Source organism: Lithobates pipiens, unplaced genomic scaffold (genome assembly GCF_037356315.1).
Source record: "Lithobates pipiens isolate NorthernLeopardFrog02 unplaced genomic scaffold, aLitPip1_a1.2 Scaffold_16, whole genome shotgun sequence".
Lineage (NCBI taxonomy): Eukaryota > Metazoa > Chordata > Amphibia > Anura > Ranidae > Lithobates > Lithobates pipiens.
The window spans coordinates 204,139,253-204,166,121 of NW_027507748.1; the positions used below are offsets into that span (position 1 = coordinate 204,139,253).

General features: G+C 41.9%; 1 protein-coding gene across 1 annotated transcript in view; it reads right to left on the reverse strand.

The window, feature by feature from the left end:
- Positions 1–644: 644 nt before the first annotated feature.
- The window catches only part of LOC143982308 (amine oxidase [flavin-containing]-like), a 164,838-nt gene continuing 138,613 nt past the window's right edge, over positions 645–26,869 (reverse strand). The window contains exons 9-15 of the mRNA XM_077480918.1: positions 19,410–19,506; positions 17,241–17,294; positions 12,707–12,764; positions 10,294–10,391; positions 9,401–9,512; positions 9,049–9,111; positions 645–1,342 (exon numbers count right to left, since the gene is read on the reverse strand). Coding sequence (XP_077337044.1) covers positions 1,187–1,342; positions 9,049–9,111; positions 9,401–9,512; positions 10,294–10,391; positions 12,707–12,764; positions 17,241–17,294; positions 19,410–19,506 — 638 coding nt within the window. The 3' untranslated portion in view covers positions 645–1,186. The remainder of the gene's footprint in view (positions 1,343–9,048; positions 9,112–9,400; positions 9,513–10,293; positions 10,392–12,706; positions 12,765–17,240; positions 17,295–19,409; positions 19,507–26,869) is intronic.

The following is a 26,869-nucleotide window of genomic DNA, read 5'->3' on the forward strand; positions in this document are numbered from 1 at the left end:
ATATTGGCCGGTAATCGGCTTGTGATTCGGGTGTGCACTTTTGGGTTTGAAGATCTTACTCACATTGGAACATGGGATCCTGATAACATTTAAGTGTTTACATGAACTTTTTTGCACAAAGACACTTTCTTCCTTTTCTGATGGACTTTATTGGGCTATTTATGAATTTTTCAATCACTTTGATATATGCACATAGGATTTCTTGATCCATATAATAGTTTTTACTTGATTGGCTAAGTATATTATTATGACTATGCACTTTATATTGATAGCACAACACAATTTTGGTTTCGTTGGTTTATGTGGATGCACCATGAGTGCAGCTATCACTGAGATAATCCCATTTGTTTACATATTTACTTGGCGACATTTTTGAGCAATACATTTTTTGGTTTATTATTGAAACTGAAAACCTTGCTTAAAATCAAACAACACGCTTTTCAAGCTGTACGTTTATGAATCTGCCCCATGGATAGGCAGGATACACTCTGTCAACATGAGCTTGACAGCTCACAAATAGACCCCATCTCTGAAAGTCAGCCCTGCCAATCCCCTTCCACTATCTATAGAGGGTGCTTTTAGGTAGTGACTTGACACAACTGATGTGGCTGATCATGTAGAAGTATTATTAGACACACATTACAAAGATAGCAGAGTCAGGTTTAATAAAGATAACAGCAGGCACCTTGTGTTACTTGTAGGGTTTTCTGTTTTAAATGCTAAAAAGATGACAGGTTCACTTTAAAGTACATGAACAAACATTATCTAGGTAACACATAAAGAGGTATAATGATCCATTATGTATCCTGAGGTAATATATGTAGTGTTACTGGAAATGTAACCATTTAGTAATTCACTCACTCAGTATTTCACTGTGTCTAATATAATAAGGTCATTTTTAAATTTTCACTAAATGGTTATGCCAAGTTTAACTTATAAAATCAGTATTAAAAATAAGAAAAGAAAAAAATCTATTATAAAATTACAAATGGCCAACTACAGTTAATATTGTATTCAATAAATTAAACATATTATATTTTAAAAACTTAAACATCACAGTCATATAACTCCAGGGGTGTTTTAAATATAAAATAACACTTTACATTCACGCATTAACATCTGAATGTGGAAATATTTCACAAAATTGAAGGTGAGTATATACTGGGATATGGATTGTTAATCCATGTTAATTCCGAAAGAGAAGGCCCTTTCTATAAAGCATCAGACCTAAAGCAGCTGTTGACGTAAGCAACGATGAAAATCCAAGAAGCTTTAGTAAGCCTGGCACTGATGGTATATTCCTTTCCCAAAAGGTAGTTGTAATTGATAGGGCTGGAATATCCTACAAAAAAAAAAAATCAAAGATCATACTATCATACCCACACTTTATATTACACATTTAAATTGTACTATAAACAGCAAATGATATATGGTTAAATTTTTATTCCATCCTAAACTTAAGTCTTTATTTTAGCTAGAGTACAGGAGGGTTAAAACCTCTTTTACATGTGTATTGCTATCCATGTTGGTTAAAATTTTACTCATTTAGTCTGGGCGACCCATAAATGTTAATCAGTCTTTAATGAACAGTAATATTTAGCAAGTGGAAATATATTCTGCAACAAATGATATTGTCAGGGAAATAGCCGCAATCTCACGAGGTACGTTCGTGTTAACGCGCGTCGGCGCCTAAGTAAGCGCAAGGTAGTTTCTAGACGAACGACCGACGCTACGTCTAACCGGGCGGGCATACGCGGTGATGCCACGAATACACAACGTACTCGACGTAGACGTACGATCGCTCCAACGCGCTCGCGATGTGACCCGGTCATCTCGTCCATTTAAACGATCGCCTGACACTCCCGCATTGCTGGATTATCGTCAGCTCTCCTGTGAACCTGTACCCGTGTTTCCTGTTTTCCGATCTCCAGTGTACCGACCCGGCTTGCTTGACCTGCTCCTGTTGTTCTCCTGGCTCTGACTCCTGGCTTGTACCCGACGTTCCTGATCTGCTTCCTGCACCTGATCCCGGCCTGTTTGACTATTCTCTGGACTTCCGCTGCCTACTCTCGGACTTCCTAGCACAGTTGCCCATCTAGGCCTGCTTACTCCGTACTTGGCCTCTGCTGCTGCTACCTGGCAACCTGTGCTACTGTGGGCACTGCATCCCTGTGTCAACTTCAGGGTTGTGCTGCGCTCGGCCGCAAGGGGAGCCCTCTCAGCATTTCGGCCTCACTCCTGATCGTGACAGTATAATCCAGCCATGTCAGAGGTCGACAGAGGTTCCTCCCCATTGGAGGCCGTTTTACAAGAACTTACGGCCCTTACTCCAGCTATTCAGGAGCTCCGAGAGAAATATCATTGGCTGAAGGAACACCTGCAACACCCGCTTGAACCATCCACCTTCTCTGGTCAAGTTCCTGCTTCTACAATCTCAGCTGCCCCAGAACCACGAGTCCCAGCCCCGGAGCGCTTCTTCGGGGACCGAAGAAGATTCAGATCCTTCAAGAACTCATGTTTCCTCTACTTCTCCCTGCAACCTCAGACCTTTTCTTCAGAAGCAACCAAGGTGGGGTTCACCATTTCATTACTAAGGGACGATCCCCAGACGTGGGCCCACGGCCTGCTGGAGCAATGCAGCCCTTACGTGGATACTTTGGACTTGTTCTTTGAAGCCATGGCCCGCTTGTATGATGACCCTTTCCGGACAGCTACAGCCGAAGCAACTTTGTACGCCCTTCGCCAGGGTGGGCGACCTGCGGAGGACTATTCAGTAGAATTCCGTACCTGGAGCTCTGACTCCGGCTGGAACGAAGCAGCACTAAAATTTCACTATCGTATGGGGTTGTCCTAAGCCCTTAAGGACGAGTTGGCCAGATTGAAGATCCCCACTACTCTTGAGGACCTCATTTTACTCGCCATCCAGCTCGACAGGCGTCTACGGGAACGTCAGTCTGAACGCTCTCGGACTACTTGCTCCATCCAGGTCCCACCTTCAGCTCATCCAGCAGTAGCTCCCGTTCTGGAGGGCACTCCCCGTCCCGCTTTAACCTCCGAAGAGAGACTCCTTCGCCGTCAGGCACACCTCTGTTTTTACTGTGGGAAATCGGGACATTTCATTAACTACTGCCCCACAAGGCCGAGTAAACCAGTCCCAAGCACCCCATCTCATCTTCAGGTAGCTAAGTCAGCTTCTGCCCACATCACTCTTCCAGTCTCATTGATGGTGGCAGGCAGCAGGATCCCTCTACAAGCCATCATTGACTCTGGAGCCTGCAGCTGCTTTCTGGACTTAACCTTGGCTAGGAGCCTGGCTCTCCCACTGAACCTCAAGGAACAGAGACTGACCGTCCGTTTGGCCGATGGCTCCTTACCTAGTTCAGGTCATGTCACCAAGGAAACTAGTCCCATCCTGACGGTCACCGATTCGGGTCACCGGGAATTCCTTAAATTCGATGTTCTGAGCTCCCCGATGTTCCCTGTTATCCTAGGGATCCCTTGGCTACAGGCGCACAACCCTCAGATCGATTGGCCCACAAGGGTGGTCTCCTTCACATCTGCCTACTGCCAGCAGCACTGCCTAGATTCCGTCCCTCGCAACCTGTCCAGTTGTCTGACTGTACAACCTGTACCCAGTCCGGCTTCTCACATACCAACAGTCTACCAGGAATTCCGAGACGTGTTTGACAAGAGGAAAGCCGATATCCTACCTCCACACCGCCCCTATGACTGCCCCATTGAATTGTTACCCGGGGCCTCCATTCCTTTTGGTCGGATATTTCCCCTTTCGGAGACTGAACTGGAGGCTCTGAGACAATACATTGACGAAAACCTGGCCAAAGGATTCATTCGTCCCTCTTCATCCCCTGCCGGAGCAGGTATCTTCTTTGTGGAGAAAAAAGATAAGACCCTAAGACCATGTGTGGACTATCGGGAATTAAATAATATTACCCTCAAAAACCGTTATCCTCTTCCGCTTATCCCTGAACTCCTCCAGAGGTTCCATACCTCACGTATCTTTACGAAACTTGATCTACGTGGGGCTTATAATCTTGTCCGTATCCGGGAAGGGGACGAGTGGAAGACCGCCTTCAGAACAAGATTTGGTCACTTTGAGTATTTAGTCATGCCCTCTGGACTATGTAATGCCCCGGCAACCTTTCAGCATTTCATTAATGATATCTTTCGGGAGCACCTTGACCACTTTGTTGTCGCCTACCTTGACGACATTCTGATTTTTTCAACCTCACTAGAACTTCACAGGGTACATGTTAAGAAAGTACTATGTATTCTTAGAACTCACGGGTTATATGCCAAAGCCGAGAAGTGTGATTTTGAGAAGGAATCCATCCATTTCTTGGGACTCATTATTTCCACAGGTGGAATTGCCGTGGACCCGCAGAAAGTAAAATCCATCCTGGATTGGCCCGCTCCTTCCGACAAAAAGGGTGTACAGAGGTTTATCGGGTTCGCAAACTTCTACCGAAGATTCATACGGGGATTCTCCACCATCGTAGCCCCCATCACCTTGACCACTCGCCAGCACACCAAGTTCCACTGGTCCCCAGCAGCTCAGTCCGCCTTTGATCAGCTCAAGATCCTTTTTACCTCTGCGCCCATCCTGCAGCATCCAGATCCCGCCTTGCCCTTCGTGCTAGAGGTTGATGCCTCGGAGGTGGCCACCGGGGCGATCTTATCCCAACGCCAAGGTCCCAAAGCTTTACTGCATCCCGTAGCCTTTTTCTCTCGGAAGATGAGTCCCCCAGAGAAGAACTATGATGTAGGGGACCGGGAACTTCTAGCGATCAAAGCCGCTCTTGAAGAATGGAGGTACCTCCTGGAAGGTGCCGCTCACCCCATTCTAATCTTTACGGACCATAAGAACTTGGAGTATCTCCGTACGGCCAGACGTCTGAGACCCCGACAGGCCCGATGGGCTCTGTTCTTTTCAAGATTCAACTTCCACCTTACCTACCGCCCGGGATCTAAGAACAGCAAAGCGGATGCTTTATCTAGGATTTTTCCTGATACCCCTGAAGGAGCTCCACTCAGTACAATTCTGTCTCCCCAAAATTTCCTGTTAATACAACCAGACCTAAGGTCTTCTATCGAACTGGCTACTAGGCAGTGTACGGAGACCGAAGTTTCTTCCCTGAGGAGCCAAGGAGGGCTTCTATGGCGCCAGGACAAGATTTTTGTTCCCCCACAGGCCAGGTTACTGGTATTGAAGACCTTCAATGACCACCAACTCGCAGGCCACTTTGGAGTGCGGAAAACGACAGACCTTGTACGGCGGTCCCTATGGTGGCCTACTTTAAGGGCGGACTGTAAATTATACGTGGATTCCTGCACCATCTGCCAGCGCAATAAGGGATCCAACACCAGACCCTGGGGTCTGTTAAGGCCACTGCCAGTCCCGGAGAAACCATGGAAAGAAATTTCCATGGATTTTATTGTGGAACTACCTCCCTCTGAAGGGTTTACGGCCATCTTGGTAGTCGTAGACCGCCTGTCCAAAATGGCGCATTTTTTGCCGCTAAAAGGGACCCCCTCTGCCCTAGATACGGCAAAAACTTTTATAAAGGAGATAGTCCGGTTACACGGGGTACCTGATAGCATTGTATCGGACAGAGGGGTACAATTCACCTCCAAATTTTGGAAAGAACTGTGTAGGTTGCTCTCAATTAAGATATGTTTGTCGTCTGCCTATCACCCACAGAGTAACGGACAAACCGAAAGGACAAACCAAACATTGGAGCAATACCTGCGATGCTTCTGCTCCTTCTCCCAGGATGATTGGGTTTCCTTGTTACCTTGTGCGGAATTCGCATATAATAACTCAGTGCACGCCTCCACCAACCAGTCACCCTTCTGGGCAAACTACGGATTCCACCCTTCATTCCTGCCTAACACCATTCCTGAATCGTCTGTCCCGGCAGTCCAAGACAGAGTAAATCTCATTCACTCGAACTATCAAGCACTGCAAGATTCCATGAGAAGGGCCCAGGAGGAATACAAGAAGCAGTATGATAAGAGGAAGAGAGTCAACCCTACCTTCAAGACAGGGGATAAGGTGTGGCTTTCAGCAGCAAATCTTAAACTGCCTTGTCCTTCCCGGAAACTGGGACCTAAATTTCTGGGTCCTTTTGAGATCAAACGGGAGATTAATCCCGTAGCCTTTGAACTTGTTTTGCCTGAATCGTTTAAAATCCATCCCATATTTCATGTCTCCCTCCTTAAACCTGTTACCTTTAGTCCATTTTCAGGAAGAGAAGAAATGCCCCCGCCTCCAGTTCAGGTTGGTGAAGAAACCGAGTACGAAGTGGAGTCCATCCTCGACTGTCGTCGGAGAGGTAGGACCATCCAGTTTTTAATTAAATGGAAGGGGTATTCTGCTGAGGAAAACTCATGGGAGCCTGCCAACCACGTACATGCTCCTAAACTTTTACATAGGTTCCGCAGCCGGTATCCTGAAAAATGGGCTCGGTTGGGCATCCGGAGGCTGCCCCTTGGGGGGAGGCACTGTCAGGGAAATAGCCGCAATCTCACGAGGTACGTTCGTGTTAACGCGCGTCGGCGCCTACGTAAGCGCAAGGTAGTTTCTAGACGAACGACCGACGCTACGTCTAACCGGGCGGGCATACGCGGTGATGCCACGAATACACAACGTACTCGACGTAGACGTACGATCGCTCCAACGCGCTCGCGACGTGACCCGGTCATCTCGTCCATTTAAACGATCGCCTGACACTCCCGCATTGCTGGATTATCGTCAGCTCTCCTGTGAACCTGTACCCGTGTTTCCTGTTTTCCGATCTCCAGTGTACCGACCCGGCTTGCTTGACCTGCTCCTGTTGTTCTCCTGGCTCTGACTCCTGGCTTGTACCCGACGTTCCTGATCTGCTTCCTGCACCTGATCCCGGCCTGTTTGACTATTCTCTGGACTTCCGCTGCCTACTCTCGGACTTCCTAGCACAGTTGCCCATCTAGGCCTGCTTACTCCGTACTTGGCCTCTGCTGCTGCTACCTGGCAACCTGTGCTACTGTGGGCACTGCATCCCTGTGTCAACTTCAGGGTTGTGCTGCGCTCTGCCGCAAGGGGAGCCCTCTCAGCATTTCGGCCTCACTCCTGATCGTGACAGATATACATATTAGTATGATATACTTCTAAGGTCATAATTCATAGTTCATTGGCATGTGCATGTGAACAGTAGTTGGCCTCCTTCTGATCTGCATTTGACTTTGTTCTAAGCTGTATTAACCCACTTAAAGCAGTTTTTGCATTTTCTTTGTATGGGAAGAGAAGCAGTACTGAGGGTCCAAGCCCCACAGCTAAAATCCAGGAAAACAGTTATAGCTAAAGATGATATGCTTAGAACTGATAAACACATTGTATTTCTGTTCTTTCATTCCTGAGAGTTACACAACCTTATCTGAAAGGACAGAGAACCTGATTTTTCTGTGTAGTTTATTCATGTTTATAAAATATTGTATTCTATTGGAAGAGCCAACATTCTGTTTATTCCCCTGGAGCGCAGTCTCCAAATAAACTAAACAGCTCTGTCTGTTCAGGTGATCATACTTCACCCGCCTAAAAATTCATTTTGGCCAAACCTTTATACTCATGCAGTATATTGCTGAAGAATATGCCTTATCTGTAGGTACCATGAATGGCTCATAAACTTGCACCGTTTAGGAGATATTCACCATATACTCTTGCATCTAAGTCATTCACACATGCGCACTTTAGAAACGTCTCGAGCGTGCCATTTTTAAAGGGACTGTGCCATGACTGGCGGCTCCTGCATTCATGCACGGGAGTGACGTAATCGCGGCTCCAGCCAATCAGTGCGTCAGAGCACGCAAACCCGAAAATAACTCCAGGAGACATGTCGCCGGTCACAGCTGTGTACGGGGACCAATGCAACAGCAGCAATCTAAGGTAAATATTTCATACTCAGCTAGTATGTGATGCATACTAGCTCATTCTGCCTTTGTCTTGCAGTTTTTTTTTTTTTTTAATGGGTTTTCCCTCAGAAGCTGCAAAGCAATTTGCCTTTATTTTCTTCACCTCTAAACATATATTCACATTGGGGGAATTAATAAAAAGTGTCTAAAACAAACTTTGTCTCAACTGGAGCAAAGCCAATCAGCTTTATTCTCTACGTTATGTGGAAAAGATAAAGCCTGATTGGATGCTGTGGACAATAGCACCAGTTAAGATAGAACTTGTCTCAGACATTCTTTATTAATTCCCCACTTTGCCTTCCTTTTTACAAATAAATGCGTCTGACTCCCTATATACCTGTGAGTATTGTAACACAGCAATACATATTTAAACAAATCGATATTGGTAGTGCCAAAGTAATATACAACATGGGACATTGACAATGAAATATGTATTTGCCACTTAGCCCACTGTATTGAATAAAAATAAAAAAAGGATAAGTTCAACTTTGGTAACATGTTACATGTTCCACCCATTTTTAGGCCCACACGTCTGTGTCATTCATTGACCCAGCTCTGAGTGCGAATGAACTACAAGCCCCAACATCCTTTGTGGCCATCAGCTTGTAGTTCTCAATGAACTACCATGGCGTTGTGGAGCGCCGAGGTAGTTCATAGATTTTTCCTGCCAGTATATCAGCTTGCCTGTATGGAATGTACGGGCACACAGATACACTAAGAGACCTGCATGGCACCAGTGGTCAGCAGATTGCTGGTGTAATGCTTTACAGGCTGAAAAAAAATAAAAATAATAAATGTACATTTTTTTTACCAGCAATAAATTTTTTTTTTTTTTTTTTTTTTTTAAAGTGAACTTATCCTTTAAACTAGTGGTCATCAACCCTGTCCTCTGGGCCCACTAACAGGCCAGGTTTGCAAGATAATACATCACAGGTGATATAATTTGCTGCTCGGTGATTGCAGTATTCTAGTCTGCATCTCCCCAAGGTAATACATAAAACCTGGCCTGTTAGTGGGCCCTGTGGACAGGGTTGATGATCACTGCTTTAAACTATACAGATGTCATATAGACATTCTTACCAAAGACTGTGCTTCTGGCATCCATATATCACTTTCTCGAATTCTGCCCAAGGTGAATAAGATCTGAAATATGACACCAAATATAAAATAAAGAGTTTTGCCACCATATACACCAGGTCCAACCAAAGCATTGTTTTATGTATATATTTTTCTTTTTCAATAAACCTCACTCTACAATATATTGTGTATACATGCACACATACGGTATATATTTAGTGCTATCAAGTAAGGTTTATTAAATACAAACATCTATTTATATATGTAAATTTATATTGCTACAGAAATATAATTGATTGTAAATCACATCAAGTACCTATTTAAAACATTATTTTGATATTGCAACATCACTTGCCTCTCTGACAGCCCTCTCTCCAGCTTGTATTGCTCCCTCGAGATATCCACTCCATTCTGTAGCAGTCTCTGTGCCAGCAAAGTAGATCCGACCAAAAGGTTGCCGGAGAACCCTATAAAATGGTCAGAAATGCACAAGATGAAGCACAACATTCATTGGGATTTTATATTTCCTGTGGATTTAAGGTCCCTTTATCAAGGACTGTGTCTTATCCAATCAGCAGGGGATCAATGAACAAATTCCTTGCTGAATCAGAGTAGAACAGAACAGATGTCTCTTCTGTGATAACCGTATCTGTTCAAATTTTTGCTGCATTTAAAAACCAGAGATTTTTAGACTATACCAGACCTATGGGTAGCTAAATGTAAACTGACTTGTATCCATTTACATTCAATTACCTCCGATCTGGCCACAGATCTTTTCAATATTTTTTTTTATGACCTGGTTGGACTTGGAGATAACCAAAATGAAATGGACACAAGTCTGTTTACATCTGGCCACCGATAGACTAAAATGAAGCTTCTGATCAGGTTCATCTGAAAAAATGACAAGTGGCCATGACTGGACTACCCATGTGAAGGGAGCCTAAGAGAAACAGGTACAACATTAATAAATACAGTGTGTAAAACACTAATTAGTAAAGAGCTCTCGTGTGACAAAATTTGTTTAAAGCTGTTAATGGCGGAGCTGTTCAAATTTCTTTATATAGCCTGACACCAGCATTTGCTGAGGAGGTGTAAAAGTCATACACAGTTCCTATTTTAATCTGTGCATGTTTATGGCAAATGGAAAACAATATGGCATAAATAGTATAAACCGGTAAACTGGGCACACTGATTCGATTTTTTCTATACAGTATCTGTTTTTTAATATAGATTAATATATTATCTTACCTTCCATACTGGGTCAGGATTCCTGGTGGGAAATAAGCTGTGTAACAGCCCCCCGAATACTGCTCTTCACACCAATTTTTTTCTTCATAATGCACGGGCTAGTGAAATATTCACAATTCATACCTGAATTACACAGTTAGCAAACTACAAAAAAAACTTTTCAAAAAATTTCAAGGGCTAACATTAGAATAATCTTAAGTATACTGGAAAATATTTGTGTGACCAAGAGCCAATCATTCCCTGTGCAATGGATAGATGACTGCTGTTACCAGTGCTGTAAAGAGTTATTACCCTAAAATTGGCCTTTGATGAATCTGTTTTTTTTTGTTATCAGCCAGCAGACTTCCCTATCCACACAAGCAAGGTCTGCTGTGTTATTAAATTCTGACAGCGGGGACACAGATCAGCGCTGCAGTAGATTGGCTCGGTATTTTGATTTTATTTCAGCCACTGAAAGAATGAAAATTGTTCGGGATGCAAAGTATAACCTATAAATAACTTCATGTGAAATACAGGACTCTGAAAACATGTGTTGTGGATGTTTCAATATGAAGAGTAAGGAGGCATTTGAAGAAAGATGGGCCGCATGGTCAAATCACCAGAAGAATGCCACAAAGTATCCCACTTACAATACGCCAAACAGCACAGAGACAAGCCTCAAACCTTCTGGCACAAAATTATTTGGAGTGATGAGACAAAAATTTAGCTTTTTGTCCACAATCATAAATGCAACATTTGGGGAGAAGTCAACAAGGCCTATGATAAAAGGTATGGCGGTGGATTGCTGATGTTTTGGGGATGTGTGAGCTACAAAGGCACATGAAATTTGGTCAAAATTGTTGGCAAGATGAAGGCAGTATGTTATCAAAAAATACCGGAGGAACATTTTCATTTATCAGCCAGGATTCGGGAAACTGCGCATTGGGCATTCCAACATGACAATGATCCAAAACACAAGGCCAAGTCGACCTGTCATTAGCTACAGCTGAATAAAGTGATGGTTCTGGAGTGGCCATCTCTGTCTCCTGACCTCAATATCATTGAGCCAATCTGGGGAGATCTCAAACGTGCAGTTCATGCAAAACAGCCTAAGAATTTACAGGAACTGAAAGAGGGATTCCGCCAAAAATAAAAATATATTAAAAGCCAGCAGCTATAAATACTACAGCTGCTGACTTTTAATAAATGGACACTCACCTGTCCCGGGTTCCAGCGATGCCGGCAGCCGAGGCCGATCGATCGCTCGGCTCTCGGCTGCTGCCGCCACCATTCTAGGTGAGGGAATCAGGAAGTGAAGCGAATCGGCTTCACTTCCCGGTTCCCTACTGCGCATGCGCGAGTCGCGCCGCACAATAGGAAATCTCCGCGCTGTCACTGGGACCCGTGTGTGTCCCAGCAGACAGCGCGGCAGGGCAGGAAATGGCGTAGACTCCCAGGGGAGTCTATGCCCGGAAGTGGGTGTAAATGCCTGTCTTTGACAGGTATCTCCACCCCCCTCCCCCCTGAAAGGTGTCAATTGTGACACCGGAGGGGGGGAGGGATCCGATCAGCGGAGGTTCCACTTTAGGGTGGAATCCCGCTTGAAGGCTTTTTGCCAAGAGGAATGGGCAGCTTTACCATCTCATCCAAAAATACCACAAAAGACTTCAAGCTGTCATTGATTTTAAAGGGGGCAATACATGGTATTAAGAACTGGGGTATGTAAAATTTTGATCAGGGCCATTTGGGTGGTTTCTGTTGTCATTATGATTTAAAAAGAGTAAACACAGTTGATTGATAATAAATGGCTTCAGCCAAACACTAACCATGAGTGAAAAAAAAAATGTTTGTGCTATCATTCATACTCTCTGAAAAATGGCCAAGAAATCATAAATTCTGCCAGGGTATGTAAACTTATGAATAAAACTTATATATATATATCTATTATATATATATAATATATATATGGGTTTAAGCATCCTTGCCTTCAATTAACCCACTTCCTATAAGCAAAGGGCATCAAGGACCCCCTCCCTGGGGGTGTGTCATCAATCTGTCCAGGTCTGTATAGTATAGTGCTCAAGTCAATGCATGCGTGTGTTCTCTGCAGTATTCAGGATTTCCCAAGGTAAAGGAACCCATGATATCAGGTGAATGGATAAAAGTTTGTGGGAAAAAAGTATGCATGATAGATATTTTAAAGAATAAATGCTGGGATGCTATGGGTCTTTAGCCTTATGGTCACATTTCACAGTTCAGGCCTAACATTCTTCTTGAAATACCTTGACCTTGTATGACCTTGTATGGTGTAACAGAGCTTATAAGGTAGGTGGGGGCCCTCTCCCAATATTTTCTTATAAAACTGAACTTGTACTGTAAACTTGCTTCAAATTAATAAATCAATGATTTTTTTTAACACAGAATTTTAACTTACATGTAGAGCTTCTGCTGAATCCAGAACTCTAGCATACAATTCACAGATTTTTCTCTTTCTACAAAAAGATTTGAAAAATTAAGCATATGCCAGTTTATATATAATGCATCTGATGCTTTAGATAACATAATACTTCTGATTTGCTTAAGTTTAATTTCTTTTCTTCATAGCTATCATGTGTGTTACATATTTTAAAAAACTCAGTTGAAACTGCACTTAGTATACAGTCTATTTATCGTATATATATATATATATATATATATATACTGTATATATATATATATATATATATATATATATATATATATATATATATATATATATATATATATGTATAGATATATGTATAGATATATCTATAGATATATCTATACATATATATATATATATATATATATATATATATATATATATATATATATATATATATATATATGCCTCCTGCCTGGAGGGGGGGTGGCGTCCAGGCGCCCCCTATGGACAGGCCGCCACTGGAGGAGAATGGGAGGAGAAATCCAGGGCAGGAAGTTAAGGAACATTTCAATGACAAATTTCTAAGACAGAAAATCCATTCATTTTTGTGAAATTTTTGCATAATTTTCTTTTACATCACGAGGTCAGGAAGTGAAGGGATGTTTACATTCCTTGTAATAGGAATAAAAGTAATACAGAGGAAGTCTTTCGCTAGAAGTATTGATCTTGTTCTTATGATTTTCATATGCATTTGTTTCTGCGCACACGCCCTTGTAATATAAAAAAAACATGACAGGACCTCTCTAATGTGAGATCTAGGGTCAAAAAGACCTCAGAGCTTACATTGACATTTACAATGTCCCCTTTTAAGACCATTGGGCAGAAGTGACGTTTGACATCGCTTCTGTCAACCAATGTTATGGACCTTAGCAGGGGGCCATCTTTCCCTCCATGCCTCAGAGGGAAGATGACCTGAGGACCCGAGGACTCTGCTGCTACGGACAGCTCTGGTAAGTGGCAGAGATGACCGGAGCGTGGAAAAATCCACCACAGAGACCACTTTTATCAGAAAACGGACCATCCGCCGTTTGAGATTAGACTGGGGTTATGGCAGCTATCTAGCTAGCCACGCCCCCCACAGTTAGAATCACTCCCCAGGACATACTTAACCCTTACACTGCCCCCTAGTAGTTAACCCCTTCACTGCCAGTGTCATTTACACAGGAATCAATGCATGTGTATAGCACTGATTGCTGTATAAATGACAATGGTCCCAAAAATGTGTCAAAAATGTCCGATGTGTCCACCATAATGTCACAGTCATGATAAAAATCGCTGATTGCGGCCATTACTAGTAAACATAAAAAAAGATTAATAAAAACTCCATAAAGCTATCCCCTATTTTGTATATGCTATAACTTTTGTGCAAACCAATCAATAAACACTTATTGCGATTCGTATATGTATTGACCTAAACTGAGGGAAAAACATTTTTTTTATATATATATATATTTTTTGGGGATATTTATTATATCAAAATTGACTCTCTCTTTTTTTGTTTATAGCGCAAAAAATAAAAACCGCAGGGGTGATAAAATACCACCAAAATAAATCTCTATTTGTGGGGAAAAAAGGACGTAAATTTTGTTTGGCAGCCACGTCGCACCACAGCGCAAAGAGACGCAGTGCCAAATCACAAAAAGTGCTCTGGTCTTTGGCCAGCAAAATCGTTTCGGGCTTAAGTGGTTAATATGCAAGTTATTGTCATAAAAAGTGTTTGGGGACCTGGGTCCTGCCCCAGGGGACATGTATAAAAAAAAAAGTTTTAAAAACGGCAGTTTTTTTGAGAGCAGTGATTTTAATAATGCTTAGTGAAACAATAAAAGTGAAATATTCCTTTCAATTTCATACCTGGGGGATGTCTATAGTATGCCTGTAAAGTGGTGCATTTTTCCCATGTTTAGAACAGTCCCTGTACAAAATGACATTTCTAAAGAAAAAAAGTCATTCAAAACTACTAGCGGCTATAATGAATTGTCGGGTCCTGGCAATACAGATAAAAGTCATTGAAAAAAATGGCATGGGATCCCCCCCAGTCCATTACCAGGCCCTTTGGGTCTGGTATGAACATTAAGGGGAACTCCGAACCAAAATGTAAAAATAAAATTGCGTGAGGTCCCCCCAAATGCCATTTGATGCCCTTCAGGTCTGGTATGGATACTACGGGGAACCCCATGGCAAAATTTTAAATAAAATAGGGTGGGATCCCCGCAAAATTCATACCAGACCCTTATCCAAGCACCCAACTTGGCAGGCCACAGGAAAAGAGGGGGGATGAGAGAGCCCCCTCCTGAACTGTACCAGGTCACATGCCCTCAACATGGGGAGGGTGCTTTGAGGTAGCCCCCAAAGCACCTTGTCCCCATGTTGATGGGCACAAGGGCCTCATCCCAACAACCCTTGCCTGGTGGTTGTGGGGGTCTGCGGGTGGGGGCTTATTGGAATATGGAAGCCCCTTTAACAGCCTACCCCAAAGCACTTTCCCCATGTTGAGAGCATGTGACCTGGTACGGTTCAGGAGGGGGCTCTCATATCACCCCTTTTTTTTCCTGTGGCCTGCCAAGTTGGGTGCTCGGATAAGGGTCTGGTATGAATTTTGGGGGGATCCCACTCTCTTGTCTCTTGCAGGGATAGCATTGTTAATTCACTACAGGATAATAGTAGCTCACCGTATTTCTGTACTTATTTCAGATGACAAAACATAGAAGAATGTGCACAGATTGCAGAGATGTACTGTATACTTTTTTATTTTTCCCAAGCTATTAACATGTATTCATAAAATTGCATGTGAAAATGAGACTAGAACTCCACCTGTTAGCAGGATAGATGACTACATAGTATTAATATGCAATATTAACCTGGCTAATAAAACAAAAGAAAACATATTGGGCAGCACAGTGGTGTAGTGGTTAGCACTCTCACCTAGCAGTAAGAAGGGTTGCTGATTCAAATCCCAACCATGACACTACCTGCCTGGAGTTTGCATGTTCTCCCTGTGCCTGCATGGGTTTCCTCCCACAATCCAAAGACATGCAGGTAGGTTAATTGGCTTCTGTCCAAAAATTGGCCCTAGTATATGAATGGGAATGTTGGATTGTGGGCTCCTTGAGGGTAGGGACCGACATGAGTGTGCAATGTACAGAGATAGGGACAATTGTAGACACTCAATCGGGATGGACTGGTGTCTTTATTCAACCTAACTAACTATATTTTCAAAAAAATATTTTATTTTTTTAATCATGGATGTAACATATAACACAAATACATTGTATACATCATATTTAAAACACTACCATCTTGTTAATGCCTTTATTATGTATATATCTTACTAATATTCTGTAATTAATAATTCTCCAGCAAATAAGTAATAAACGACAGATTTACATTGAGAAATAGGACCAAATATTGTGGCACAATGCCCACAAGGTAGTTGTCAAAGTTCCCTATTAGAAGCCATATCAAACATAATTTATGATACCTATCTAGCCCTGAACAACTTTTGCTTTAGAAGTTTTGGTAAATAAGAAGCATTGTTTACATGCTATAGGTACATGTTTGGTAAAAACTGTGGGATTAAATAAGTATAATACAAAATTTTGCATTGGTAAAAGATGTACAAATTTACCCTTAGGCCCGTTTCACACATGGCATGTCCATTTTGACGGACTCCTCTTGCTCAGCAAGAATTGATCCATTTATCCCCACTGAGCAGGCAAATGACAAGCCTGTCTCCGCTTACAGTGCAGAGACGGACCTGTCAGAGTCCTGTTGTCCTCTATGGGAGATCCGGTGAAAACGGAGCCACCTGTCCGTTTTCATACGATTCCCTTCCAATCTGATCTCCACCAGACGGATGGAAAATAGGGTTTCCAAGGAAAAAAAAATATTGTCTATTTTGATGTAATGAATACAATCTTTTGACAAGGAAAATAGTTTCTAGCCATCTGGATTTTTCAGACAGAATCAGATTGGATAGTGCCGGATGCCAACGGACATGTCACCGCTGACATCTGTCTCTTTATAGAGGTGAATAGAGCGTCCGACAAGGTCCGCATGAAAAACAGACAGGGGGACCTGATCGAACAGCATGTGTGAAAGGGGCCTTAGGGTTTTTTTTTTTTTGGAGCCAAACTGTAGAGAGGATAGAAAATGCACAAAATGTATGGCAGCCAAAATGTATACTGCTGGTGACATTTAGCTAAGGTTTCTGTTTCTCATTGTGGCAGAATGGCGAATTGGGGCATTGTGGACAATAGGATCCCTTTGTTGGGTCTTCTAAGTTTAATGTTGCCCCACCTCTTCTCTGTGGATTCTGGTACCCTGACAATACTGGTACTTTTATGACAGTAGATGATAAGGTGATGTTTGTTTTCTGTTTATTTGTACATTATATGCATAATTAATACATTTTAATAAAAACTATCTTAATAAAATGACAGCATATGTCTGCAATTGTTATTTGCTACATACAAACACAAAAACTTTAAAAATAAATGTTTACCTTTCATCTTTTGATAGATGTGCCAGTTTCCTTGATTTGCGTGCAAGAATGAATCTATTAACAAATAAAGAAATTAATAATTAGTTTAGCTCTTACTTTTATAAACCATTTTTACCCAACACTTTCAGGAAAAAAATGTATGTTTGAACTGTGCTTAAAACAAAGTTCTAATTCACCAAAATGTGAAGTAAGGGAAAATGCAAAGAAAACAACCTGTGTTTTCATCAAGCATCTGATCAAAGGCAAGATAAACTGTATTTTTTGTTCTCCCTGTTCCAGTGCCAGTTTGAGTGGGGTTAGCCATAATGGTGGCAGCCAATGGTGAGATACAAACCCATCCATATTTAAATATTAGAATGCCTTAGTATATGGAAATTGTGAGACTTCTACATGCTTCTCTTTTTTTTGGCCACATGATCACTTCACAATATCAATACATTGGCTGATTAGTAGCCCCAATTAGGTTGTTTTAGGTTCCTATGTATTTGCAGCAAGCAAATCCTTAACTAAATTGTTGGGGGGTAGGAGAGGAGGGAGCGCCCAAAAATCAATTAAATGCATGGAGATTATAGTTTGTGATCATTTAATGAAAGTTCAGAACATGGTTAGCCAATGTGTTTTGGGGGAAAAGACTCCCCCTTATTCAGGGCTGCTACTGTTTGTAGATGATGAGCAGAGAAAATTCCATATGGATTTATCACAGCTGCCACTCTGAGAACATCAATCATTGAGTAACTCTGATTCTGATATCACAAACCCACCATATTGGATTTTCTCCACTCACCATCTACAAATAGTAGCAGCCCTGAAGAAGGGGGAGTCTTTTCCCCCAAAACACGTTGGCCTAACCATGTTCTGAACTTTTATTAAACAATCACAAACTATACTCTCTGTGTATTTCATTTATTATTGGGCACTCCCTCCTCTCCTACCCCCTCTATTCATATGGGAAACGACCTTTAAGACCATACCCATAGGTAGAAGCCCACGCCCTCAAAAAAAGGGCTCACCATCTTCTTCAAACTGTAGTGGTGCAATAAGCATCGGAAGAGAACTCTTCCCCCCTACCACTACCATCACCCAACCATCAACTCATGATCAACTGAGTCAGTCCAGCGTGATCTCCAACCCTATATTAACTAAATCGTTGTCCATTAAGATAAAGAACAGCAAGTATGAGAAATCCATCCACAAGATAACCATACTCAAACATGCTTTCTATCTTTTCTATTTTCCCCTCATGATCTTAAATTTTTTAGACATTTGCCACAGATGTCAAGCATTTACCATATATGAGTTAATTTATAACTTTAAAGATCATGTGTTCACTACTGAGCAGTTTGGGTAGGTTAGACATTGGGGTTGATTTTATAATGAAAAATCGGCTATGATTGAGGAGGGTGAAGCAACCTTCCTATTTTCAAGGGATTTTCTGAAAAGTTTTTTTTACAAAATGAGTGTATATTCTTTTTTTGTTGTTATCATTAGGATTTTTTATGCCTCTAAATACAGAGTCAAATGATGGATTGTTTGAAACTGTTTTTACTGCTTGTTTAGAATGGTTAAATACATTGTGTTCTCTCCAGAAGTGGTACACAACTGTTAAACCAAAGCTACTGATTGGTCAGATCTGGCCAAACTTCATGGCTGTGGGTGATTTGGATAATCTAACCAATGCCTCATCTGCCACCAGCTGGTACCAGCTGGCAGTCCAGAAATCCTACGCATGCAGCAAAACCAAGGCCTTTGCTTACTATTTTGCTATTTTCTGGTTTAACAGGATTGTACAAAAAAAGGCAAATTATCTTAGGAGGTTACAAATTTACTTTAATAATATAAAAAATGGAAGGGAGGTTGGGGACTAAGAACTATTTTAGGATTAGGATACATAATAATGCTTGCTTGCATATTACCACATTACATTTTACTATGCACTACATTTTTATCTTGGAAATTAATTTTTTTAAATAAAAAAGGTAGTAATTTAATTAACTATTAGAAATTATTAGAATTTACTATCACAATTAAAAATTGCTTATGTGAAACAAGTCAACACTAATGAATTTACAAGTTGTTTCATATTGTTGGAAAAAATAGACCAAACCCCTGCTTTGTGTAGTCCTGTACTTTTTTACATAGAGGTATAAAAAACAGTGACACAAGGTATACCCCATTATAGCAGGTACTGAGCCATCTGGTTTGGTGTCATCAAGTGTCAGTCCAATTGGCGCTTCTTCATCTTCAATGATCATGCTTCCACAATAATCTGAACAAAAACAGATACTCAGAAAAAAATGCATTTTCTTAATACTGTAAAGTAATCAAACCTACTTTTACTGGTAAAAATAATAAAGAAAATGTTTATTTAAACCTCATTTGTATTAATTATATCAGTGATTGCATTTTCATCTACCATGTATATCCACTTCTCCACTACCTTTATCTCTCAAATGTATAACTAGTTAATATCTCCTCGTACTCTCTCCTCTTAAGCCTAGTACACAGTGCTAGTTTTCTTTCGTTCAACCAAGTGAGCTAAACGAAAAAAAAAAAAGGGACAGTTCAGGTCGGAGCTGCTGTACGAACAATCTGATATTAGTAATCTTCCCTGCCACTCTATTGTGTTCTGACAGTGGGATGGCCAACATGCCAGAAAACTCCGGCCATTGTCTAAGAGCGCTGAGTGGGAGCCGGTCGGTAGACCTTTTACGGACATGTCCCTTCAACAGAATCCGGGCCGGCTGTAGTACACACGGGCCGAATGTCGACTGGTTTTCATTAAATTGGCCAATGCCACCCGCCATTCAGTAAATGTGTGCGGGGCTTTAATTAATTATTCTTAACCACATACCGACTGCCCACCTTTGTTATACATCGGCTGTTTGAAGTGGAATATAGTTGGTATGGCAGCAGCTAGCTGCCATAATCCGGTATCCAGTTCTTCAGCAGGCGGTCAGCTTTCAGATAAAAGTGGTATTAGCGGAGGATTCACCGCAAGATTAATTTTAATCGGTGGCAGGAGGTGGCACTCCGGTGGCCTCCACCGCTTATCGGAGCTACTGGCAGCAGCGGAGGTGATCAGATCCTGTCCCCTCTGTGGTATTAAGCTGAGTGAGGGGAATATGGCCCCCACCCGGCTCCATACCATTACAGGGTGGAAGCAACGTCAAAACTTCACTTCTGCTCATAGCTCTTAAAGAAACATTTTGTTTTTCATTTTTTTCCTACACTTTTTGACCCCAGATCTCATATTTAAGAGGTCCTGTCATGCTTATTTTCTATTACAAGGGATGTTTACATTCCTTGCAATAGGAATAAAAGTGACACCATTTTTTTAACGAACAGTGTAAAAATTAAAAATAAAAAGTAACTAAAAACATGCAAGCTGTAGAATTTTTCAAACATTGCCTATGGAGATTGTTAAGGGTAAAAATTTGTCACCATTCCATGAGCGTGCACAATTTTGAAGCGTGACATGTTGGTTATCCATTTACACAGCGTAACATCACCTTTCACAAAATAAAAAATTTGGGCTAATTTTACTGTTGTTGGAAAATCCAATCGTTCTGAATGAGGTGCTGTCAAACACCTACATTGGGACTATAAATGGGCCAGTAGCCAATAGCTTTTGTCTCTTAGTTTATTGTGAGCATGCATGGCACCTTGTCCGTCGGACTTGTCTACACACAATCGGAATTTATGCGATGAGATTTTATTTTTATTTATTTTATGCGATTGGATCATGTTGTTGGAAAATCCGACCATGTGTGGGCTCCATTGGACTTTTTCCAATGGATTTTTTCCAAGTCCAATGGAGCCCACACATGGTCGGATTTTCCATCAGAAAATCTGACCGTGTGTATGAGGCATTATCCTTTAATTAAAAAAAAGAAAAATTTTTCCCCAAAAAAGTACACTTGTAAGACCGCTGCACAAATACGGTGCGACAAAGTATTGCAATGACCACCATTTTATTCTCTAGGGTGTTAGAAAAACATACATACAAACATTATATATATATATATATATATATATATATATATATATATATATATATATATATATATATATAATGTTTGGGGGTTCTAAGTAATTTTCCAGCAAAAAAAAATGATTTTAACCTGTAAAGACCAAAGCTCAAAACTAGGCTCTTTAAAGCCCTTGTTTCACTTTCTTATTCTTTCAGATCTATTAAATACATGTACTCCACTAAGTACTTAAACTACATTGCATTTTATATGAGCTGTATGGCAGGTCAATTTTGAGTTATTCATTAGGGATGAGGTTTGCTACTACCATGTACTTAAAGAGGAACTGCAGTCTGCTCATACAATTTGTAATAAAAATATATTTGCCATTCTGAAGCTTCCCTCCAGCTACTTTGCATATTGTTTTATATATACTGTGCTTCTGTACTTGCCAAATATGCTGCAGAAATCTCCCTCCACTGAATCTGGCTGCAACCATTTTAACTGTGGGCAGCTGAAGTTGCTGCCTGTTTACTTCCTGGATTTACATAGACACACCTTCGGCTCTGCGGCTCTCACTGGCCCTCTTATGACTTATCCCCCCCTCCCTTTCTGGCAAACTTTCATGAGAGTTATGCCGCGTACACACGACCAGACTTTTCGAGGGACTAGGTCCACCAGTCTTTCCGATAGAGTTTCGGCGGAGTTCCGATGGACTTTCCGAATTAACGGACTTGGCCACACACAATCACACCAAAGTCCGACGAATTCAAACGTGATGACGTACGACCGGACTAGAATAAGGAAGTTCATAGCCAGTAGCCAATAGCTGCCCTAGCGTCAGTTTTTGTCCGTCGGACCAGCATACACGCGAGCGGATTTCTCGGATTTCTCGGTCCGGCTGAGTTCCGGTGGAAAAATGTATAACATGTTCTATTTCTAAAGTCCGCCGGATTTTTGGCAAGCAAAGGTCCGATGGAGCCCACACAAGATCGAATTGTCCGTCGGACTCATTCCGTCGGACCTTTGCTGTCAAAAAGTCAGGTCGTGTGTACGTGGCATTAGAGAGAGTGCTGTGCATGATGTCATAAGCCTAGGCTTTTTACCATACAAGAAATAGGATGTTTTATTATCCAAAGTTAAAACAACAAGGGCAGAAGATTTCATAGATGGAAAGTTAAAAAAAAAGTCTGAAGTTCCGCTATAATGGGCTTTTGTTTTGGGGGTAGTATTTTGGTGTTTCTATTTAATTCAGTAGTACATTGTTTTTTTATTTTATGACAATAGGGCCTTTATTTTAGTTGATGCTGCTTTTTTTGCAGAAAGGCTTCCCTTAAAAAAGTGAGCTTATGTTTTTAAGGGTTTTATCTTGGGGTTTTCATTTTGTTTGTGAGTTTCTTGATTTTTATTTAATGTTGATAGCGCCTTTTTAAGTTTAAATGTAAATATTTCTAAGCCCTGTGCTACCATACTAATAATAATAATAATAATAATAATAATAATAACCTTTAACCTCCTCGCGCCCGCCCTATAGCCGAATTACGGCCGTAGAGCAGGCGCGTTCGTTCGGGCGGTCGTCCCTGGACGGCCTGATGTTTACTTCCGCAATGCGCGCCGCCGCGGGCGCGCATCGCGGAAGTTCTGTGTTCGCCGTGTCCCCCGGGGACAGGCAAACACAGATCGCTGTAAACGGCCAATCACAGCGGCCGTTTACAGCGTGATCGGCGTGTCCAATGGGAGATGATCTCATATGTAAACATATGAGATCATCTCGCAGCGCCGCTCTCCTTCCTCGCACAGACAGTGCGAGAGGGGAGAGATGAACGGCTGCAGCGGCAGCCGTTCTGATTCTGGAAAAAAAAAAATTAAAAAAATGAAATAAAAAGTGCCATCCGCCCCCAGCAGTGCCATCCGCCCCCAGCAGTGCCATCCGCCCCCAGCAGTGCTATCTGCCCCAGTGCCATCCACCCCAGTGTTACCTGCCCCCAGTGCCATCCACCCCAGTGCTACCTGCCCCCAGTGCCATCCACCCCAGTGCTACCTGCCCCTAGTGCCATCCACCCCAGTGCTACCTGCCCCTAGTGCCATCCACCCCAGTGCTACCTGCCCCCAGTGCCATCCACCCCAGTGCTACCTGCCCCCAGTGCCATCCACCCCAGTGCTACCTGCCCCCAGTGCCATCCACCCCAGTGCCACCTGCCGTCAGTGCCACCTGCCCCCAGTGCCACCTGCCCCCAGTGCCACCTGCCCCCAGTGCCACCTGCCGTCAGTGCCACCTGCCGTCAGTGCCACGTGTCATCAGTGCCACATAGTGCCATCTGTCATCAGTGCCACGTATCAGTGCCATTTGTCATCAGTGCCACCTGTCAGTGTCACGTGCCATCTGTTGTCAGTGTCACGTGTCATCAATGCCACTTATCAGTGCCATCTGTCATCAGTGTCACGCGTCATCGGTGCCATGTATTAGTGCCATCTGTCATCGGTGGCACATATTAGTGCCACGTATTAGTGCCATCTGTCATCGGTGCCACGTTTCAGTGCCACGTGTCATCAGTGCCACGTATAAGTGCCACGCGTCATCAGTGCCACATATTAGTGCCATCTGTCATCAGTGCCACATATTAGTGCCATCTGTCATCAGTGCCACCTGTCATCATTGCCACGTATCAGTGCCATCTGTCATCAGTGTCACGTGTCATTGTCCTGGTGCTTCAAAAGTGTAATAAATAGTCAACAAGTTAGATGTGTAACTTATGTTCCTAGAACACATGATGGCGCTACCTGCATGTTGGGCCTCTCTATGTGGCCAGGCTGTGAAAAAGTCCCACACATGTGGTATTGTAATACTCAGGAGGAGTAGCAGAATTTTTTGGGGGGTGTCATTTGTGGTATACACATGCCACGTGAGAGAAATAACCTATTACAATGACAATTTTGTGGAGAAAAAAAAAAAAATGAAAAATCTTAATTTTGCAAAGAATTGTGGGAAAAAAATGACAACATCAAAAAGCTCACCATGCCTCTTACTAAATACCTTGGAATGTCTACTTTCCAAAAAGGGGTCATTTGGGGGGTATTTGTACTTTCCTGACTTGTTCGGGTCACAAGAAGCGAGATAGGCCACCAGTACATCAGATGTGATCAATTTTGTGCGATTCGCACCACAGCTTGTAGACTCTCTAACTTTCACAAAGACCAAATAATATCCACTAATTTGGGTTATTTTTACCAAAGACATGTAGCAGTATAAATTGTGACCAAAATTTATGAAGAAAAATTAATAATTTGCATAATTCTGTCACAGAAACAAAGAAATATGCGTTTTTTTTCAAAATTTTCGGTCTTTTTTCATTTATAGCGCAAAAAATAAAAACCCCAGAGGTGATCAAATACCACCAAAAGAAAGCTCTATTTGTGGGAAAAAAAGGACAAAAAATTCATTTGGGTACAGTGTTGCATGACTGAGTAATTGTCATTCAAATTGTGAGAGCACCGAAAGCTGAAAATTGGTCTGGGCAGGAAGGTGTTTAAGTGCCCTGTAAGCAAGTGGTTAATTGATATGTGAATGTGTACTGTAAATATGTGCAAAAATTCTTGAAAAGGCTGCTGCTAAAACATGTCTGTTCCCACAAATTAGCTTGGAATATTAAAGATAATAAGGTGTAGTGCTGCTTTTACAATAGATAAATAAAATACCACAACAATAAATTAATCTGTGATAAATAAGTTTGCCAAACATAAATAACCCTTAGTAAATGCAAAATCCATTGGTACCAAAATTTACACCAAAATCTTCACTTAAAGTGCTTGAGTGCTTCCATTAATGTATCTCACACCATGTGAATTAAACGATAAAGAAAAACACCATCTGCTCCAACCAGGCTCTCAGAATCCTCTCTTCTACTTAGGAGATACATACCAGTGGAGGCCCGTCCATAGGGGGCGCCCGGGCGCCGCCCCCCATGTAGTAAAAAAAAAAATAAGTAAAAAAAAAAAATTTTTTTTCAAACATGTCCATTTAAGATTTTTTTTTTATTTCCCTCCCTGTGTGCACTGGCGCCGGGCGCAGTGCAATATAGGAAGCGCCACGTCTATGCAATCACAAGATTGCAGACGAGGCGCTTCATTTGCCCAAAAAAAGAGCGCTCTGTGGCACAGCCGATCGCACCACAGCTTCCGGCGCGATCGACTGGCCGAGCAAGTGCATAGACTTGCACTTGAGTGAGCGGTGGGTGGTGCTTCCGACGTCACTCAAGGAAGTCACTTCTCTCTTCTGCCTGCCTGAGAGGATCAGGTAAGGGGCTTGATCATTTATTCCGCCCAGCCGCCGGTACCCCCTCCACATCGATGTATCTTATGGTGGTCGCACTCGGCAGCATACCCCAACCCCCCCCCACCCCCTGCTAAACAAGATTTAAAGAAATAGTGTTATCATTGACCGGCAGCATACCCCCCCAAAGAAGTTTAAAAAAAAAACTTTTTTAAAAAAAATCTTGTCGGGGGGGGGGGGGGTTAATGCTGCCGACCACCGATATTAACCCTTTTTTTAAATCTTTTTTAGGGGGCAGGTATGGGGGTTAATGCTGCTTGGTCAGCAGCATTAACCCCCATACCTGCCCCCCCAAATAAGATTTACAGGTTGTAGATATGTGCGATTTGCATGTCGTAGATATGTGCAATTTACAGGTTGTAGATATGTGCGATTTACAGAATGCGATTTACAGAATGCAGATATGTGCTATTCACAGGTTGTAGATATGTGCGATTTGCAGATTGTAGATATGTGCGATTTATAGGTTGTAGATATGTGCAATTTACAGGTTGTAGATATGTGCAATTTACAGGTTGTAGATATGTGCGATTTACAGGTTGTAGATATGTGCAATTTGCATGTTGTAAATATGTGCGATTTGCATGTTGTAGATATGTGCAATTTACAGATTGTAGATATGTGCAATTTACAGAATGCGATTTACAGAATGCAGATATATGCTATTCACAGGTTGTAGATATGTGCGATTTGCAGGTTGTAGATATGTGCTATTCACAGGTTGTAGATATGTGCGATTTACAGGTTGTAGATATGTGTGATTTGCATGTTGTATATATGTGCAATTTACAGGTTGTAGATATGTGCAATTTGAAGGTTGTAGATATGTGCAATTTACAGGTTGTAGATATGTGCGATTTGCATGTTGTAGATATGTGCAGTTTACAGGTTGTAGATATGTGCGATTTGCATGTTGTAGATATGTGCAATTTACAGGTTGTAGATATGTGCAATTTACAGAATGCGATTTACAAAATGCAGATATGTGCTATTTACAGGTTGTAGATATATGCGATTTGCATGTTGTAGATATGTGCAATTTACAGGTTGTAGATATGTGTGATTTGCATGTTGTAGATATGTGCAATTTACAGGTTGTAGATATGTGCGATTTGCATGTTGTAGATATGTGCAATTTACAGGTTGTAGATATGTGCGATTTACAGGTTGTAGATATGTGCAATTTACAGAATGCGATTTACAAAATGCAGATATGTGCTATTTACAGGTTTAGATATATGCGATTTGCATGTTGTAGATATGTGCAATTTGCATGTTGTAGATATGTGCGATTTACAGGTTGTAGATATGTGTGATTTACAGGTTGTAGA